Source organism: Hylobates moloch, unplaced genomic scaffold, assembly GCF_009828535.3.
Source record: "Hylobates moloch isolate HMO894 unplaced genomic scaffold, HMol_V3 SCAFFOLD_14, whole genome shotgun sequence".
Taxonomy (NCBI): domain Eukaryota; kingdom Metazoa; phylum Chordata; class Mammalia; order Primates; family Hylobatidae; genus Hylobates; species Hylobates moloch.
The window spans coordinates 45,275,522-45,294,379 of NW_026652289.1; the positions used below are offsets into that span (position 1 = coordinate 45,275,522).

At 45.9% G+C, this 18,858-nt stretch overlaps 1 protein-coding gene and 1 long non-coding RNA gene across 2 annotated transcripts in view; one reads left to right on the forward strand and one right to left on the reverse strand.

Annotated features, from left to right (window-relative positions):
* Positions 1 to 18,858, forward strand: part of LOC116482547 (uncharacterized) — a 53,799-nt gene that overhangs the window by 12,217 nt on the left and 22,724 nt on the right. The window lies entirely within an intron of this gene.
* FSD2 (fibronectin type III and SPRY domain containing 2) overlaps positions 1 to 18,858 on the reverse strand; it is a 30,557-nt gene that overhangs the window by 6,579 nt on the left and 5,120 nt on the right. Inside the window, exons 4-10 of the mRNA XM_032176103.2 lie at positions 16,600 to 16,622; positions 15,107 to 15,228; positions 8,412 to 8,567; positions 6,090 to 6,224; positions 5,224 to 5,374; positions 2,256 to 2,389; positions 1,524 to 1,656 (exon numbers count right to left, since the gene is read on the reverse strand). Of these exons, the coding sequence (XP_032031994.1) occupies positions 1,524 to 1,656; positions 2,256 to 2,389; positions 5,224 to 5,374; positions 6,090 to 6,224; positions 8,412 to 8,567; positions 15,107 to 15,228; positions 16,600 to 16,622 (854 nt within the window). The remainder of the gene's footprint in view (positions 1 to 1,523; positions 1,657 to 2,255; positions 2,390 to 5,223; positions 5,375 to 6,089; positions 6,225 to 8,411; positions 8,568 to 15,106; positions 15,229 to 16,599; positions 16,623 to 18,858) is intronic.

Consider the following 18,858-nt stretch of genomic DNA (forward strand, 5'->3'; position numbering starts at 1 on the left):
ATTTATGTTTAATCCTAGAAACTGAATTAGCCCTTGAAGTTAGCCTGTGTCCTTTCTTTTCTCCCATTGCTTTGATTTTTCTATTTCAGTGTTTTTATTTGCCCCTTATTTTGTCTGTTAAGTTTGGAAAGAAGTAAGGAATATGTAAGTAATTTCAACATGTGTTGTGTACCAAACTCTAGAAATAGCTGGACCAGCCAGCCAGCCTCTTTGGTGGGCCACCCCGCCCACAGGTCATGCACCAGCACAATTATGGTTTTCCCCAACTTTGGAACAGACTCACTCCATGGCCAGTTTTCCATCAGGAGTTTTGCTGTAAGGTACCACAGTGCAGGAGAGAGAGCACTGGGCTGACCGGTGGGAGACCTGGGTCCTTGTTTCTGTTCTCCCACTAGCCTACAGCATGACCCCTGTGAAGCAGGAGAACAGGGTCTGGGGGCAGGGAATCTAAGGACTTCCTAGAACTAAATTAAATGGAAAAACCCCAACCTTCTAAGTCCAAGTAAATAGCTTTGTATTTCAGCACGGCAGGAAACATCCTCTTCATTTGCATAGGGTGTACACCAAGTAAATGACTTTGTAACTTCACTTTAGCCTTTTCATATACATAGGGTGTACACCAAGTAACCAGTGGGAACCTCTAGAGGATATTTAAACCCCAGAAAATTCTGTAACCTGGCCCTTGAGCCGCTTGCTTGGCCCACTCCCACCCTGTGGAGTGTGCTTTCGTTGTCAATAAATCTCTGCTCTTGTTGCTTCATTCTTCACTTGCTTTTTTTCTTGTTGCTTCATTCTTTACTTGCTTTTTTTTTTTTTTTTTTTTTTTTTTTTTAGGTGTCTGTTTCTTTTTTTTTTTTTTTGAGAAGGAGGCTCACTCTGTTGCCCAGGCTGGAGTGTAGTGGTGCCATCTCTGCCCCCACGGGTTCAAGCAATTCTTCTGCCTCAGCCTCCCGAGTAGCTGGGATTACAGGCACCCGCAACCATGCCCAGCTAATTTTTATATTTTTAGTAGAGATGGGGTTTCGGCATGTTGGCCAAGCTGGTCTCGAACTCCTGACCTCAGGTGATCCACCTGCCTCGGCCTTCCAAAGTGCCGTGATTACAGGCATGAGCCACCGTGCCTGGCCTCTTTCCTTGCCTTGTTTGTGCATTTTGTCCAATTCTTTGTTCAGAAGTTCAGAATGCCAAGAACTTGGACACCCTCCACTATTAATTCCTGTCCCACCCTCACGACCTCTGGCTGCTCCAGCTCTGGCAGCCTAGGACCCGGGGACCATGCCCTCCCAGGGGACCGTGCCCTCCCCTAACCTCACCATCCCAGGGGGCTCTTCTGCCCACACCTGCCCGACCCCTCTTGCCCACACTCCTCTGGGTCCCCTCCCCATTAGGCTCCTCCCTCCTCACTCATTTCTAGGACTCCTTTTCCCTTGAGGCTGCCTCCATGCCATATTCGGATTTGACCTGAGTAACAGTGCACCTTTGGGAAGTTCACAGAACACCCTTGTGAGCGGTTGACAAAGTACCTGGTGAAGCGAGTGTCGCTGGGTGACAGCTCCCTGGCGGGGGTTCTCCTTTCACTTCGTACGACTGTAAGTCCATCTTCAGAAATGGTCAGCCAGGGATGGCAGGTGTCCTTGTTTAGGCGAAAGTAGCTTCCTGTGGGAGGAGGAACACACAGAAGACCCGCAGCCAATCACTTGCTTTCTCCACGTGGGCGGTGGTCCCTGGCTTACCTTCGTGTGGGATACACCTAAGCCTGGACCTGGCCTAGTAATAGGCGTCCAGTTAACAAGGATGGCAATTAACACTCATTGGGCAGTCTTGTGTGCCTAGTATCCCGTTCAATCCTCACGACGACCCTTAGAAACAGGTGTCACTATTTCCATTTTGTAGATGAGGAAACGGAGGCACAAGGTGGTTAAGAAATCAGCTGGCAAATGATAGAACTTAAACTTGAATCCCAAGCCCCTCTGATTCCAGAGGCTGTGCTCTTCACTTCTAGCTGTAATGCCTGTATATGGATAAGAATTTCTAACCTATTTGCCAAGGGAAATAGGAATTGAGGGACTTCTTAATGATCCATTTGACTTGCAATTAGGGCAGTGTGGGACACCCCTGAACTCCTTCTGGCCTGACTTGCCACATGTCCACATCTGTGCATATTCATGAATTTCCCAGTGAAGTCATAGCAGCACTGGGTCTGCCACAGAGTGGCCACTTTGGGTCCCAGAGACTGTGTGGGCTGGGGCACAGACCTATGGTGTGGACTGTAGCTGGCTCGCTCCTCACGCTGGGGCCCCCCATGTTGAGGGCTCGCACATAGATAATGTAGCTCCGCCCCGGCTGCAGCTGCACCAGGGACGCGCAGGTCGGGATGCCCACAACAGACCTGTACAAGGAAGCAGAGCTGCAGTCAGAATGGGGCTAGGACACCCGGGCCCAAGCACCAGGCATCCCTTTCAAAGTTGGAAGGTTTAACTCACTCTCGCGCTCCTGTCCTCTGACCCACACTTAACAGCAGCACAGCCAGAAGTGTTGGCTCCCCCTCTGCATTCCCTCCCACAGTCTCTGGTCTGCTTTTCTCACTGCGTTGCTACTTCTTGTGTTTGTGGCTGTCTCCTCTCCAAGTCCCTCATTCTGGTTTCCCAGGCACCCAGCACCGTGCTTGGCATATGGCTAACACTGCATCATGGAGTGTGCATGCAGTAGAATCCAGTGTGTCTCTGTCCGTCTGTTAGGATCATAATGTCTCTGAGGTCAGGGGCTGAGTAACGCTATTCTTAGTACACTACTGGGCCCATAGAAGGCCCTCAGTTCAGCCAGGTGCAATGGCTCATGCCTGTAATTCCAGTACTTTGGGAGGCTGAGGCAGGTGGGTCACTTGAGGTCAGGAGTTCGAGATCAGCCTAGCCAACATGGTGAAACCCCATCTCTACTAAAAATACAAAAATTAGCCAAGTGTGGCGGCAGGTGCCTATAATTCCAGCTACTCAGGAGGCTGAGGCAGGAGAATTGTTTGAACCTGGTAGTTGGAGGTTGCAGTGAACCGAGATCATCATGCTACTGCCCTCCAGCCTGGGTGACAGAGTGAGACTCTGTCTCAACAAAAAAAAAAAGGTCCTTGATTAATGTTTATGAACAAACAATTCTGACTAGAGCTGAAAGGGTTAACTACTGTTAACCCCCTGAGAAGGGCTGCCTATTGGAAATAATCCAATCTATTTAAATTGTACTGTACAGAAATACAAGCTCATAATTGCCACTGTTTATATTGCTGCGGTTGCCAACCCCCATGTCAGTCCAGTGGGCAAGAGAAGTCTTTAGGATGATGCCCATTTACCAGTACAACACCCTCACCTAGATGAGGCCAAGTTGTCCAGGTTATCTTCAGGCTGTAGCTCTGGGCCAGAGGGGCACTTTTACTTATGCATTCAATAAATATTAACTAAACTCCTTAGGCTCCAGGCACTGTATAGGGAGGCCCTCAGGAAAAACAAATGTAGTTCCTGCCCTCATAGAGCTGACAGTCTAGATGGGAAGAGCAGCATTCTTCAGGCAATCACTGGAAGGAATGTAAGATGGTAACCAAGACAAGTTGACAGTGTGCTGTAGTGTATAATGGTCGGGGGAGGATGGCTTTTGAGCAGAGCTCTGAAGAATGCTGAGGAGGTAACTGGAAGAAAAAGGGACAGAGGAGTCTCCTACATAGGAGAAGCATGTGCCAAGGCCCTGTGGCAGGAAGGAGTGTGAAAAGTAGGAAGAACTGAAACATGACCAATGTGGTGGGAGCTTGAGAGGGAGGGGAGCTGGTGTGGGAGGAGCTGGAGAGGCAGGAAGGGGCCAGAGCCCTGTGCAGGAGTTTTGCCTTTTCTTCAGCAATGGGTCGCCATGATTGGATTTGTACTGGAAGAATACACACCAGCTCTCAGGTCATCTCTCAGGTTACTGACCAGCCCTCTGATGACCTAATCTTTGTGAGTTGGTCCCAGGTGTCAAGTGCTCCTAAAGTATCAGCATAAATTGCAAAGGAAACCTGAACCATTAGGATGGCCAGAACCACTGGACACACTGCCCCACTCCTGAGTATCTCCAGAGTGGATTACCAAAGTCAGCCTCCATGTGGCCATGGACACACAGATTCCACCTGGAACAGATGGATGGGTGGCATATGGCCACGTTTCAAGCCTGGCATTTAGCATAGAAGAATCTGCTTCCCTAACAGTTGACACGAACCCCTCTTCATTTCTCCAGCTCCAGGGCAGTGCACCGCTGTGTTCCACAGCAGGGGAGCCCCTGGTCCTGGTGGCTAGTACTGGCCTGCCTGGGTGGTTCATCCCCTTTCACAAACTTCTGTAAACCAGAGGGAAACCTATGCCTCCTCCATCGTAGGCTGCTGTAAACGCATAGGTTCTGCGAGCCCTTGTGGTCACTGAGTCCAACCCTTATCAATTTGTGAACCCCTCCAGCTCTCTGAGAATGAGGGGTGAACATGAGCTTCCAGACAGTCTTCTATGATAGATGAAACATTCTTTGTACATTGAGCTGCAATCTCTTTTGTTTTTGCCTATGGCTTTCACCCTCTCCTCTCTGAATTCTAGGTAGGTGGGTCTTTTAGTTCCTCCAGCAGCTAACTCCTGCCCCAGGGCCTGTGTCCATGCAGCCCCCTCCCCCCGAAGCACCCCTGCATTCGCTGTTCTTGGGGCTCAGTCTTTTCCATCTGTTCAGGTCTCAGTTTAAACATCTTCTTTATCCAAAGTGGATCCTCACCTCCACCACCATTCTCTGTTTCATTACATTTCTTTTTCCTTCCTAGCACTGCATATTTTACACATTGGTTTGTTTTCTTGCCTTTTGTCTATTTCCCCACCAGACTGTCAACCCCATTAGGGCAGGAAATTTGTCCATCTAGTTCCCAGTGCCTTGCACAGGACCTGACACCACCCAGGCACTCAATGCTTGTTGAATGAATGAATGGGAAACCTTACTTGAGCTAAAACAACAACAACAACAAAACCTGAGGTTCAACCAACTTATTCATTCACTCATCATTCACCTTCAGTAATAGCATTCCAGCTACTTCTCATGAACACTAAGCAACCAAAAATTGAGATTCCTGCGTATCAAAAATGCCAACCTTCTCTTCAGACTCCATATACTTCCTAAGCCATGTCACTGTATCAGGTGTCAGGGCTCTTGTGCCCAGCAAATGCCCTCATGACTCACTCAGTTACACCAGAGGCATCTGGACTTTCAGCCTGGGTCAGCTCCACAGTGTACGAGTCCACAGGATTCAGGTTCCCAGACTCCCAGCAAATCAGCACAGCCTCTTCACAGCTCCTTATCTCTTTGCTTTTAATAATGGGGGGAGAAGGTGCTAAATATGGGAGAAAGGGAGAGATGAACAACTGTTGTGTTCATTTCCAGCCATTTTGTTCAGAGCCATGGACAAACATTACAGCCACCTTCTTCCTCCCACAAAAGAGATTCAGTGCAATAAAAAGCAAATCAGGGAATCCCTTCCAGATGTTCCTGGAGTAGAAGATGGTTGCAAGGTTTAAATGTCAGTGCGACCAAGAGTAGCAGTTTTTTATATTTTGAGACTAACCATCAGAAAATGTCACTGTCACTGTCGGCTGAGTGCAGTGGCTCACGCCTGTGATCCCAGCAGTTTGGGAGGCCAAGGCGGGTGGATCACTTGAGGTCAGGAGTTTGAGACCAACCTGGCCAACATGGCGAAACACCATCTGTTCTAAAAATACAAAAAAAAAAAAAAAAAATCAGACATGGTGGCAGACACCTGTAATCCCAGCTACTTGGGAGGGTGAGGCAGGAGAATCACTGAGGTTGCAGTGAGCAGAGATCATGCCACTACACTCCAGCCTGGGCGGGACTCATCTCAAAAAAAAAAGAAAAAGAAAATGTCACTGTCAAACTAGGCATGTAGATTTTGTCTGTTAAATAAAAGAAAAAGATGTACACAGCTCTTCCTACCCTTCTGAATGAAATCAAGAGCCTGCCGTGTCTAGAAACCCATGACTCCTGTGTCCCTTGAATGAAAGCCCTGTTATAGGAAATGAGTAGCCCATTACCTGTCATGTACACTGCACGCTCGCTAGAGGGGCTGGGGCCAGCCCTGTTGTGAGCTGTGACCCAAAATTCATACTGGGTGTTTGGCACAAGGTTTGTCACTGAGCAATATGTTTCTTTGATGGTCACCGTAAACTCTGGGGAAAAAAAAGATAAGAATTCAACCCTAAAAACTGGCCAAGTGGCTTCAAATTTATTATGCCAAATCCCACAGTAGTAGATTACAAAACTGGCTATAAATTCCTCCCATCCCTGTATGCACTCCCTCTGCAGCATGACTTTGCTGCTCCTTCCATTCAGAGCTTCCTTCCCTCTCTCTATTCCTTGAAACTGGGCTTAGCTATGTGACTAGCTTTGGTCAATGGGGCAATAGCAAACGATGCAAGCAGAGGCGTGGGAAGTGCTGGTGCACAGCGGCTAGCCCTCTTGCTGCTGGGGATGCTTCCACTACCATGTGAGCAAGCCCAAGCCAGCCTCCTGGAGGAGGTGAGACCGCAGGGAGAGAGACCCCAGCTGCCCAAGTCCTCCTGGCTATCCTATCTGAGACGACAGTAAATGAGGCCATCCTAGACCAACCAGCCCTACCCAAGGTGGTTCAGAATAGAACGGTTTGGCCAGCCCAGAGAATTACAAGAAATAACAGGGCCGGGCGCAGTAGCTCGTGCCTATAGTCCCAGCACTTTGGGAAGCTGAGGTAGGTGGATCACGAGGTCAGGAGATTGAGACCATCCTGGCTAACACAGTGAAACCTCATCTCTACTAAAAATACAAAAAATTAGCTGGGTGTGGTGACATTTGCCTGTAGTCCCAGCTACTCGGGAGGCTGAGGCAGGAGAATCACTTGAACCTGGGAAATGGAGGTTGCAGTGAGCTGAGATTGTGCCACTGCACTCCAGCCTGAGCGACAGAGCAAGACTCCATCTCAAATAATAATACTAACAAATAAATAATAAATGTTTGTTATTTTAAGACACTAAGTTGTGGGGGTGGGGAGGGGGTTTGGTTATGCAGCAAAAACTGACACAACTCCAGACTTCCCCAGAATCTTGAAAGGCAGTGATAACTCCTTAATTTACCTTCCGATATCAGTTCCTTTATAGCAAAATGGTCACTTTGAAAGATCTTTATAGATTGCCATGACACAGCCCCAATACAATGGCTTCTGTGTATCTGCAGGGGGTGCTAACAGGGTTGATTTGTGGCAAAAGCTGGGGTTAATCAAGTCTGACTTCCTAGTCCCCAACCTCCCTTTTCAAAGCTCCTCGCCCCTCTCCATGTCCTCTTTAGTCCTTATTCTGACCACTCTCACCCTCCCTCATCATCACTTAAATTTACTCTTACTTTTCTCAAGAATTCCCCTTCTTTCCTGGGCAGAAGCAACATCCTCAGCTTCTGAAACTCAGCCCTCCACCTGCATGGTCTGGTACAATGAGCGGAACTTGGGGCAGGACGCCTACACACCTGATTCACATCCTCGTTCTGCCATAACTCACTGTGTCCTCATAGACAGCTTCTTTCTCTCTGAGTCTCAGTTTCCTCATCCCTAAAATGGAGATCTCTAAGTCTCTTTCCAGCAATCCCACTCCAACCCCACATGCCCAGGACAGGCGCTGTCAGGATGGCCCTGATCCCTTGAAATCTTCAGATGTTCAACGGGGGCTCTTCTGTTGTCTGACCCGCCCTCCTTAAGAGAGAATGGCTTATTGATTATTGTAGTGTGGGGGGCCCTACCCCAGCTGTAACCCCACACCAGCCAGTCCCATTTCCGGGGAAAAGAATGTTGGCCAAGAGCTGCCCAGAGTGGAGGCCAGGGGCCATCTCAGGAGTTGTCTCCTCCTGGGAATGTGGAGCTGATCACCAGCAGCCCTTCCAGGCTGCAGAGGCCCCCTCACCCCTCATGGCATCTGCAGATGAATCCTCCAGTTTCTCCTGCAGCACAAGGCTGCTGTGACAGGAGCACCAGCCTGACCCTCAGATGCCAGGACAAGCTAGAACCCAGCCAGCTCAGCAGGGCCTCCTTGACAAGGGGCACCCCTGTCCCCTCTTGCACACAGGGCAGCCAGAGACTGGTCCCAGGGACAACTCTGACCCAATGGCTGTAGATATGCTCCAGACCCCTTCGCCTTGCCTTGCTGTCCTCCCCAGTCAGGCCCCAGCGCGCCTTGCTAGCCCTTTCTGCCCTGTTCACCTGCCTGCATCCAATCCTCTGCATGTGTAGACCCATCCTGTCTCTACCATCCCAACTGCCAGGAAGACAGGGCCCAGGCCCCTCAGGGGCCTGAACCATTCCCATGAGCATGGGCTTGTTCCTGGCAGAGCCTCACCTGCTCGGTCCTTCCCAGGTGAGCTGTCCTGCACTGGCCGGTAGGACAGCTGATAGCTCTCCACAGTGTCGTCGGAGTATAAGCTCCAGCACACTCGGACTGAGGAACCTGTGGCTGAGTTAGGGACCTGTGGATTTATGACTGGAGCAGAAGGAGCTAGGAAAAGAAAAGAAAAAAAAAGAGGAACCTCTAATAGAGGTGTGGGGTAAGAGTGGCCCCTTTCCCATGACTATTGATCCCCCCAATGAATCCACAGCCTTTGGGAATGGAAGAGAAAGTCCAGAGTAGACAAGGATGGGGACACACAGCCTCTCAACCATGAGTCTGCAAAATACAACCAGTATATCTATTCTTGCTTTGACAAGTGCAGATGAGCTTAGGGAGCAGGGGTCGGTGACAGGGACTCAGGCCAAGGCATAGATTGCGAGTCCTGCTTCAGGTTGTGGGTCCTCTGGCCCTTCCGTGGCACCTAAAGAGGCAGGACAACCAGGATCACAGCACTGCTGCCTCAGCAGAGAGAAAGAAGCCTTCAACAAGGAGGCTCTGCTTTCATTGATGGTGTGGGGAAAGGGGACATCCAGGGAACGTCTCCCACATTAGTGAGAGAAGATGGGGGTGGCCCAATTGTGCTTTTCAGAACCAACTTCTTTAGAGTCCATCTACTAAGTGAATTCTTTTCTTCTCTGTAGGTGAGTACTTCTATCTCCCCCACCCCTATACAATCTCACACACACAATCAAGAATAAGAACAAGTGGTGTTTTTCCTCCATAATTCTTTCTGTCTCTCTCTTTGAGACAAAGTCTCGCTCTGTTGCCCAGGCTAGAGTGCAGTGGCATAATCTCGGCTCACTGCAGCCTCCACATCCCGATTCAAGTGATTCTCGTGCCTCAGCCTCCCGAGTAGCTGGGACTATAGGCACACACCACCATGCCCAGCTAGTTTTTGTATTTTTAGTAGAGACAGGGTTTCGCCATGTTGGCCACGCTGGTCTCAAACTCCTGACCTCAAGTGATCTGCCTGACTCTGCCTCCCAAAGTGCTGGGATTATAGGTGTGAGCCATTTGTGCCCAGTCCTTTCCTCCATAATCCTTCTCCTATGGCAGCATCTCCATCCCAGACTTTTAATATCCTTAGTTTCAAAGGTTGAAATTGATCAACCCATGTAAGAGCACAGCTGAACTTAAAGGAGTTGACTTAGTTTTGGTTCATCCTTTGCTTTCTGGTCAGGGGCTGAAAGATCATAATGTGACAGAGGTGAGGAGGAAGACAAATAACTTACATCCCCAATGACAAAGTCCAGGGTTCACAACAGATGCCCTGCTAGACACTGTCAAATACAGCTTCACCTGGAGATGCAGTGTAAGAAAATGGATGGTTCTGGGAGCTTTAAACCCCTCAGGAAGCACTAGATGTAGGCAGGGAGGTGATGATTTATGTGAGATCTGGACACAGAAAGGTGAAGAAAAATGTCGCTGCTTCTCAAGCACAGATTTGGGCAACAGTGCCTTTCCTTCCCAATGACTAATGATTATTTGGGCAGCACCATTCCTAGGTGGGGAAAAGAACCATCCAGTGGACATCATAGCTCTGTGAAATCTCTCCTTGACCCAGTGATTCTAAGAATGGTCCCCAAGATTTATGATTAAAGATTTGCATTACAGTATGGTTTACAATGTTAAAAAAAAATTAGAAACACCCCAGTATCCAACAATTCAGGATTAAATAAACAAATGAAAATATGTAGGCACTAAAGTGATATTGTAAAAGAATTTATCAGGGTGAGAAAATATCTATCAAAATTGTTTTGCTAAGAAAACAGCAGATTTCAAAACAGAATGACTCAATTTTTATAACAAAAATACTGTGCAAGGAGAAAACCTAAAATGCTATACACAACATTGTCCACAATCATGTTGTTCAGTGTTGGTGAGAAAGGGAAAGCAAGCAGTTGAAAAATGAGGAATTACAGACTATCCTTATAAATAAGTAATCACAATAATATTTTATTTTATTTCAATTTTTTGAGACAGGTTCTTACTCTGTCACCCAGGCTGGAGTGCAGTGGGCCAATCATAGCTCACTGCAGCCTCACTCTTGGACTCAAGCAATCCTCCCACCTCAGTCTCCCAAGTAGCTGGGGCTATAGGTGTACGCTGCCACACCAAGCTAATTTTTAAGATTTTTTTTGTAGAGATAGGGTCTTGCTATTTTGCCTAGGCTGGTCTCAAACTCCTGGGCTCTAGCAATCTGGCCACCTCAGCCTCCCAAAGTGCTGGGATCACAGGCATGAGCCAGCACGCCTAGCCAGCAATAATACTTTAAAGAGCTACTTGGCACCATGTAATATGTTGTACATAAGTTATCTCATTTAATTCTCACCATATTCCTATGAGGTATTGTGATGTCCATTTTTACAGATGAAAAAACCAAGACTCAGAGAGGTTAGGTGAATTGTCCAGAGTCACACTGCTAGGAAGTGGCAGCGTTGGGATTCTCTCGAGCTCCATAGAATTCCAAAGCCCATCTCTTAACCACTATGCAAAAAACAGATACCCAGGAGGAACCTCAGAGAGGTCAGCCTCTGTACTCACTTATGAGCTAAAGACAAAAATAGGAAGTTAGAGGGAAAAAATACTTGTTTCTAAATCCTTTTTTTTTTTTAGACGGAGTCTCACTCTGTCACCAGTTTGGAGTGCAGTGGTGCGATCTCGGCTCACCGCAATCTCTGCCTCCCGAGTTCAAGCCATTCTCCTGCCTCAGCCTCCTGAGTAGCTGGGATTACAGGCGTGTGCCACCACAGCCAGCTAATTTTTGTATTTTTAGTAGAGACGGGGTTTCACCATGTCGGCCAGGATGGTCTCTATCTCCTGATCTCATGATCCACCCGCCTCAGCCATCCAAAGTGCTGGGATTACAGGCGTGAGCCACCGCGCCTGGCCCTATTTCTAAATCTTTATGATTTTTTTCAGACTTTGACGTTTCCTACTCAAAGCTCAGGGGGTCTGCAGGGTTTTCTACAATAAAATCATATAATCTGGCTGGCCATGGTGGCTCACGCCTATAATCCCAGCACTTTGGGAGGTCGAGGCAGGTGGGTCACGAGGTCAGGAGTTTGAGACCAGGCTGGCCAACATGGTGAAACCCCGTGTCTACTAAAAATATAAAAAATTAGCCAGGCATGGTAGCGGGTGCCTGTAGTCCCAGCTACTCGAGAGGCTGAGGCAGGAGAATCGCTGGAACCCAGGAGGCCGAGGTTGCAGTGAGCTGAGATTGCACTATTGAACTCCAACCTGGGTGACAGTGTGAGACTCTGTCTCAAAAAAAAAAAAAAAAAAAAATTCATATAATTCGCAAACAGAGGCAATTTCCCTTTTTCCTTTTCAGTTTGGATGCCTTTCTATCTTTCTCTTGCCTAATTGCTCTGGCAAGGTCTTCTGGCACTACATTGAATTGGAGTGTTGAGAGTGGGCATCTTTGTCTTGTTCCTGATCTTAGAGGAAAAGCTTTCAACTTTTCACTACTGAGTATGATGTTAGCTGTGAGATGTCATATATGATGTTTTTTATAATGTTTGCTCTAATCTTTATTATTTCCTTTCTTCTGCAAAATTTGGGCTTAGCTTGTTCTTTTTCTAGTTTCTAGAGGTGTAAAGTTAGGTTGTTTATATGAGCTCTTTCTTTTTAATGTAGGTGCTTATTGCTATAAATTTCCCTTGTAGTACTTCTTTTGCTGCATCCCATAAGTTTTGGTATGTTTTGTTTCATTTTCATTTATCTCAGGGTTTTTAAAATTCCCTTTTGATTTCTTCTTTGGCCCCTTGATTGCTCAGGAGTGTGTTGTGTAATTTCCACATATCTGTGAATTTTCCAATTTTTTCTTGTTATTGATTTCTAGTTTCATACCACTGTGGTCATAAAATATACTTGAGGCCAGGCAGACTGACTCAGGCCTGTAATCTCAGCATTTTGGGAGGCTGAGGTAGGAGGATTACTTGACACCAGAAGTTCAAGAACAGCCTGGGCAACATAGTGAGACCTCATCTCTACAAAAACATTGAACACATTGGCTGGGTATGGTGGCATGGACCTGTAGTCCTAGCTACTTGGGAGGCTGAGGTGGGAGGATTTCTTGAGCCCAGGAGTTGGAGTTTGCAGTGAGCCATGATCACACCACTGTACTCCAGGCTGGGCAACAGAGCGAAACCCTATCTCAAAATAGTAATGATAATAACAATAAAAGATACTTGATATGATTTCATTCTTTTTAAATTTGTTAAGGCTTGTTTTGCGGCCTAACTTGTTATCTAGCCTGGAGAATGTTACATGTGTGCTTGGGAAGAATGTGTATTCTGCTGCTGTTGGATGGAATGTTCTGTATATGTTCGTTAGGTCCATTTGATCTATAGTGTTAAAATGCATCAAAAAGAATAAAATACTTAGAAATAAACTTAACTGAGGAGGTGAAAGACTTGTATACTGAAAACTATAAAACACTGATGAAAGAAATTGAAGCAGACACAAAAAAATGGAAAGGTATCCTGCATTCATAGATTGGAAGAATTAATATTGTTAAAATGTCCATATTATGCCAAATGATCTACAGATTCAAGGCAATGCCTATCAAAATCCCAACAGCATTTTTTACAGAAAAAAAAAAAAAAATCCCCGAATGTATATGGAACCACAAAAGAACCCAAGTAGCTAAAGCCATCTTGGGAAAGACAAAGCTAGACGCATCACATATTCTGATTTCAAAATATATTACAAAGCTACAGTAATTGAGACAGTATGGTACAGGCATAAGGACAGACACATAGACCAATGAAACAGAATTGAGAGCCCAGTAATAAACCCATCCAAACGAACTTTGCTAAGGATGACAAGAACACAAAATGGGGAAAGGATAGTCTCTTCAACAAATAGCATTCGGAAAACTATGTCCACATGCAAAGTAATGAAATTTGATCCCTATCTTACACCAGAACAAAAGTAAACTCAAAATAGATTATTAAAGACTTAAATATAAAACCCTGAAACTATATAACTTCTTAAAGAAAACATAGGTGAATAGCTTCTTGACATTGGTCTTGGCAATGATTTCTTAGATTTGACACCAAAAGCACAAGCAACAAAACAAAAAATAGGCAAATGGCACTACATCATACTAAAATAGCCTTTGCGTAGCAAAATAAACCATTAACAGAGTGAAGAAACAACCTACAGAATAGAAGAAAATATTTGCAAACTATCTGATAAGAGACTGGTATACAAAAAAAATAAGAATCTTCTACAACTCAATAGCAAAAATCCAAACAGATTAAAAAATGGGCAAAGGACTTAAATAGATATTTCCCCAAAGAAGACATAATAAATAGCCACCTTGTGTATGAAAGAGTGCTCAGTCTCTCTAGTTATCAGGAAAATGCACATCAAAACCACAATGAGATATCACCTCATACCTGCTAGGATGATATTGTCAAAAAGCGAAAGGAGGCCGACCGCGGTGGCTCAGGCCTGTAATCCCAGCACTTTGGGAAGCTAAGGCAATCGGATCACTTGAGGTCAGGAGTTTGAGACCAGCCTGGCCAACATAGTGAAACCCTGTCTCTACTGAAAATACAAAAAATTAGCGGAGCGTGGTGGCAGGTGCCTGTAATCCCAACTACTCAGGAGGCTGAGACTGGAGAATCACTTGAACCTGGGAAGTGGAGGTTTCAGTGAGCCAAGATCACGCCACTGTACTGCAGCTTGGGTGACAGAGCAAGCGTCTGTCTCAATTAAAAAAAAAAAAAGTGAAAGGTAACAAACAGTGAGAATGTGGAGAACTGGAACCCTTATATACTGTTGGTGTGAATGTAAAATAATGCAGCCACCATGGAAAACGGTGTGGTGGTTCCACAAAAAATTAAAAATAAGCTGGTTGTGGTGGTGTGTGCCTGTAGTCCTAACTACTCAGGAGGCTGAGGTGGGAAGAGCATGTGAGCCCAGGAATTTGAGGCCAGCCTGGGCAACATAGCAATACCCTGTCTCTGAAAAAAAAAAAAAAAAAAAAATATATATATATATATATATATATATATCAGAACTATTATATGATCTAGTAATACCACTCTGGGTATGTATTCACCAGAACTGAAATCAAGATCTCAAAGATACCTGTGTTCCATGTTCATTGCAGCATTATTCACAATAACGAAGACATGGAAACAACCTCAATGTCCATCAATAGATGGATGAATTTTTAAAAGTATGTGTGTGTATACATATGGAATATTATTCAGCCTTAACAAAGAATGAAGTTTTACCATTTGTGACAACATGGATGAATCTGGAGGACATTATGCTAAGTGACATTAGCCAGTCACAGAAGGACAGATACTCCGTGATTCCACTTACATGCGGTATATAAAACACTCAAACTCTTAGAAGCAGAGAACGGAATGGTGGTTGCCAGGGGCTTGGGGGAAGGGGAAATAGGGAATTGTTGTTGCTCAATGGATACAAAGATTAGTTATACAAGATGGGTAAGTTCTAGAGGTATGCTGTACAACACAGTACCTGTACTTAACAATATTGTATTGTACACTTTAAAATTTGTTAAGAGGATAGATCTCATGTTAAGTGTTCTCATCGCAAGAAAGAAAAAAGCTCTGGGTAGTCTGAGCCTGCCACGAAGTACACACACAGGTGAGCACCTGGAATGGTGTTAATGGAGCCCATCAGCTGCTCCACATCAGAGAAATCCAAGGTCTGGTCTTCAAACTCAGGCTGTGCAGAGATTTCCATGTCTGTTTTTGTTTTCAGGAATTTCCTGAGTCTGTTGGTATAAAAAGACACGCTGACTAGAATGGAGGGGCATTCTCCTTAGGGTATATCTATAGTGCTGAGTCACTGTCATAAATGAAGAGGGACTCTTTGCTGAACTTTCGTTTAGTTACAAACAGCTGCTGGCTGCCATCTACCATCTTTTTTGGAGATTGACCTAGGGGTCATCAATGGGGATGGGTGGGATTGGTTTGTGCCTTTGAGGGAGAGGAGAAAGGGTAAGGCCATGTCAGAGGGTGGGTAGAGGGCGATCTGCCAGCAAGATCCAGAACCACACCCTCTGGAAGATCTCTTAGGTGCTAACCTGGGAGTTCCCACTCTCAAGTCGCTCCAGGCCCAAGAGGTACTGAGGGTCCAGACTCCCCGGGCTTCCTCTCCACATGGTCAAGTGCCCTCAAGTTGCTGATCATGGGACTCGGGGTCTCCTTGTATCTGCTTCCTGGCAGTCACAAGGTTTGCAAATGGCAGAGGCAGAATTCGAAACCAGGGCCAGGCACAATGGCTCACACCTGTAATCCCAGCACTTTGGGAGGCCAAGGCAGGCAGAGCACCTGAGGTCAGGAGTTCGAGACCAGCCTGGCCAACATGGTGAAACTCCGTCTCTACTAAAAATACAAAAAAATTAGCCAGGATGGTGGGGGACACCTGTAATCCCAGCTATTTGGGAGGCTGAGGCTGGAGAATCACTTGAACCTGGGAGGCAGAGGTTGCAGTGAGCTGAGACCTCGTCATTGCACTCCAGCCTGGGCAACAAGAACAAAACTCTGTCTCAAAAAAAAAAAAAAAAAAAAAAAGAATTTGAAACCAGTTTCATCTTTGCCAAAATCCCTGCACTTAACCCTTACATTATGAAACTTCTATGTTCATGTTGCTTTATGGACATTTATTTTATTTGATTCTCACAAAGCTATCCTCATTTGTAGATAAGGTAGCTTCTAGACTGATTGGATTTGCCCAAGGTCATGAGGGTAGCAGGATTTGAACTGCTATCTGTCTGACTCTAAAATGTGCACCCTTTCTGCAACTGGAAAGTCTGGGTCCAGGCATAGCGCGGGGATGTTGGGGGTACTCCACAGATCTCAGTTCTTTCTGGTGAAATGAGGGGCTTGTGGAGGAGAGCTGCCCACAGGCTTGCTGACTGAGCCTCACTATACATGCTCCCTACTAGCCCTGAGATCCTGAGATTCAATACTAGATGCTCCTAGTGACCACACACCATCATTCCAAAGCCAGTGCTAATTTAATCAGGATTGACACAAAAGCTGAAACTGGAACCATATAACCAAATGGAACTGAGTCTATTTGGATAACTAAAGTTGAAAAAAGTAAAAAAAGGAAATAGATATTAGAACAAATGTATTACCTGTCAGCCATAGCCACTGCATCCTAAAAAGGAAAAGGAGAAAATATTAAGTTGATTTTGGAAATAAATTTCTTTTTTCTTTTTCTTTCTTTTTTTTTTTTTTTTTTTAAATGGAGTCTTGCTCTGTCACCCAGGCTGGAGTGCAATGGTGCAATCTCGGCTCACTGCAACCTCCGCCTCCCAGGTTCAAGGGATTCTCCTGCCTCAGCCTCCCAAGTAGCTGAGATTACAGGCGCGCACCACCACACCCAGCTAATTTTTGTATTTTTGGTAGAGACAGCATTTTGTCATATTGGCCAGGCTGGTCTCCAACTCCTGACCTTGCGATTTGCCCACCTCAGCCTCCCAAAGTGCTAGGATTACAGGCGTGAGACACCGTGCCTGGCTGGAAATAAATTTCTTTTACCAACATATTGTTATAAATATATAGATAGATATAACTATATATGTAATAATACATATTGTTACATCTTATACATATAAGATAGTTATATAATAATTGATATAACTATATATAATATATATAATAACATAAACATAGAAGAAAACTTGGAAATTAGGAAAAAGTTAAAAAGCCCAGCTGTATCCCATACCATAACAAAACCACCCTTATTTCTGTGCATTTTCTTCCATACCACAGTACTGCTTTTCCCCATCAACTTTGTCACGTGCCTGTGGTCCCAGCTCCTTGGGAGGCTGAGGCAGGAGGATCATCTGAGCCCAGGAGTTCAAGGCTGCATTGAGCTATGATCACACCACTGTCCTCCAGCCCAAGCAACAGAGCGAGACCCTGTCTCAAAAGAAAAACCAACAACAAAAAACCCACACTATGTAAGCACTTTCCGTGTTGTAAATGGTCTTTTGGGCCATCAACTTGAACACTTGTATAACAGTTAATTGTGAACAGTTAATGAGTGGAAATGCCATCATTTACTTGATGGTTCTTCTACTCTTGGACATTTTGTTGTTTCCAATTTTTCACCATCATACATAACAGTGAGAAGCCCACCTTCATGTTTATCACTTTCTCCATGTTCTGCATATGGTGGGCCCACTAGTTCAAGAGGTACGAGCATTGATGGTTCTTGTAGTGCCTGCCAAATTGCTCTCCAGCTTCGTTCACTGGTCCCTCACCCCAAGCACAGCAGAAAGGAGGCATGGTTGGGCTTTGAGGGGCGACTGTATGCTTGGACAATGTGGCGGCCATATTTAGCAACCAGGAAGCTCTGGAGGCTGAAGGCCCCTCCCCCACGCCCTGGACACCACATCTTCCCCCTACTCCTGTGGCACCTTGTGAAGAAAGGGGACCCCGGCTCTGACTGAGATTGAAATTCCCACAGCCTAGCCATGTAGAGGGTTGGGTCAGATTTAATTTGTTTTCAAGAAAATTAGGAAATGGATTTTTTTTGCATGTCTGAGTTTGTGAAGTAAGGTTTTTAATTGCTACACTTGTAACTGGGAAATTTAAGGTGCCTTTTCAGCCTTGACAACTTTCTCCCCAGAGCTCGAAGGGGCCATCTGAGGTGGCCAGAAAACTCTTAGAGCACTGTTGGCCGGGCGCAGTGGCTCACACCTGTAATCCCAGCACTTTGGGAGGCCGAGGTGGGTGGATCACGAGGTCAGAGGTTCGGGACCAGCCTGACCAACATGATGAAACCCCGTCTCTACTAAAAAAAAAATACAAAAATTAGCTGGGCGTGGTGGCGGGCGCCTGTAATCCCAGCTACTCAGGAGGCTGAGGCAGGAGAATTGCTTGAACCCGGGAGGCAGAGGTTGCAGTGAGCCGAGATCGCGCCACTGCACTCCAGCCTGGGCAACAGAGCGAGACTTCATCTCAAAATAATAATAATAATAATAATAATAATAATAATAATAATAATAATAATAAAACTCTTGGCCGGGCGTGGTGGCTCACACCTGTAATCCCAGCACTTTGGGAGGCCAAGGTGGGCGGATCACAAGGTCAGAAGATCAAAACCATCCTGGCTAACACAGTGAAACCCCGTCTCTACTAAAAATACAAAAAAAAAATGAGCTGGGTGTGGTGGCGGGCGCCTGTAGTCCCAGCTGCTAGGGAGGCTGAGGCAGGAGAATGGCATGAACCCAGGAGGAGGAGCTGGCGGTGAGCCGAGATCACGCCACCGCACTCCAGCCTGGGCGACAGAGTGAGACTCTGTCTCAAACAAAACAAAACAACAACAACAAAAAAAACTCTTAGAGCACGGTTTTTTGCTCAGCTTAGCTCCAGGATGAGGGGAC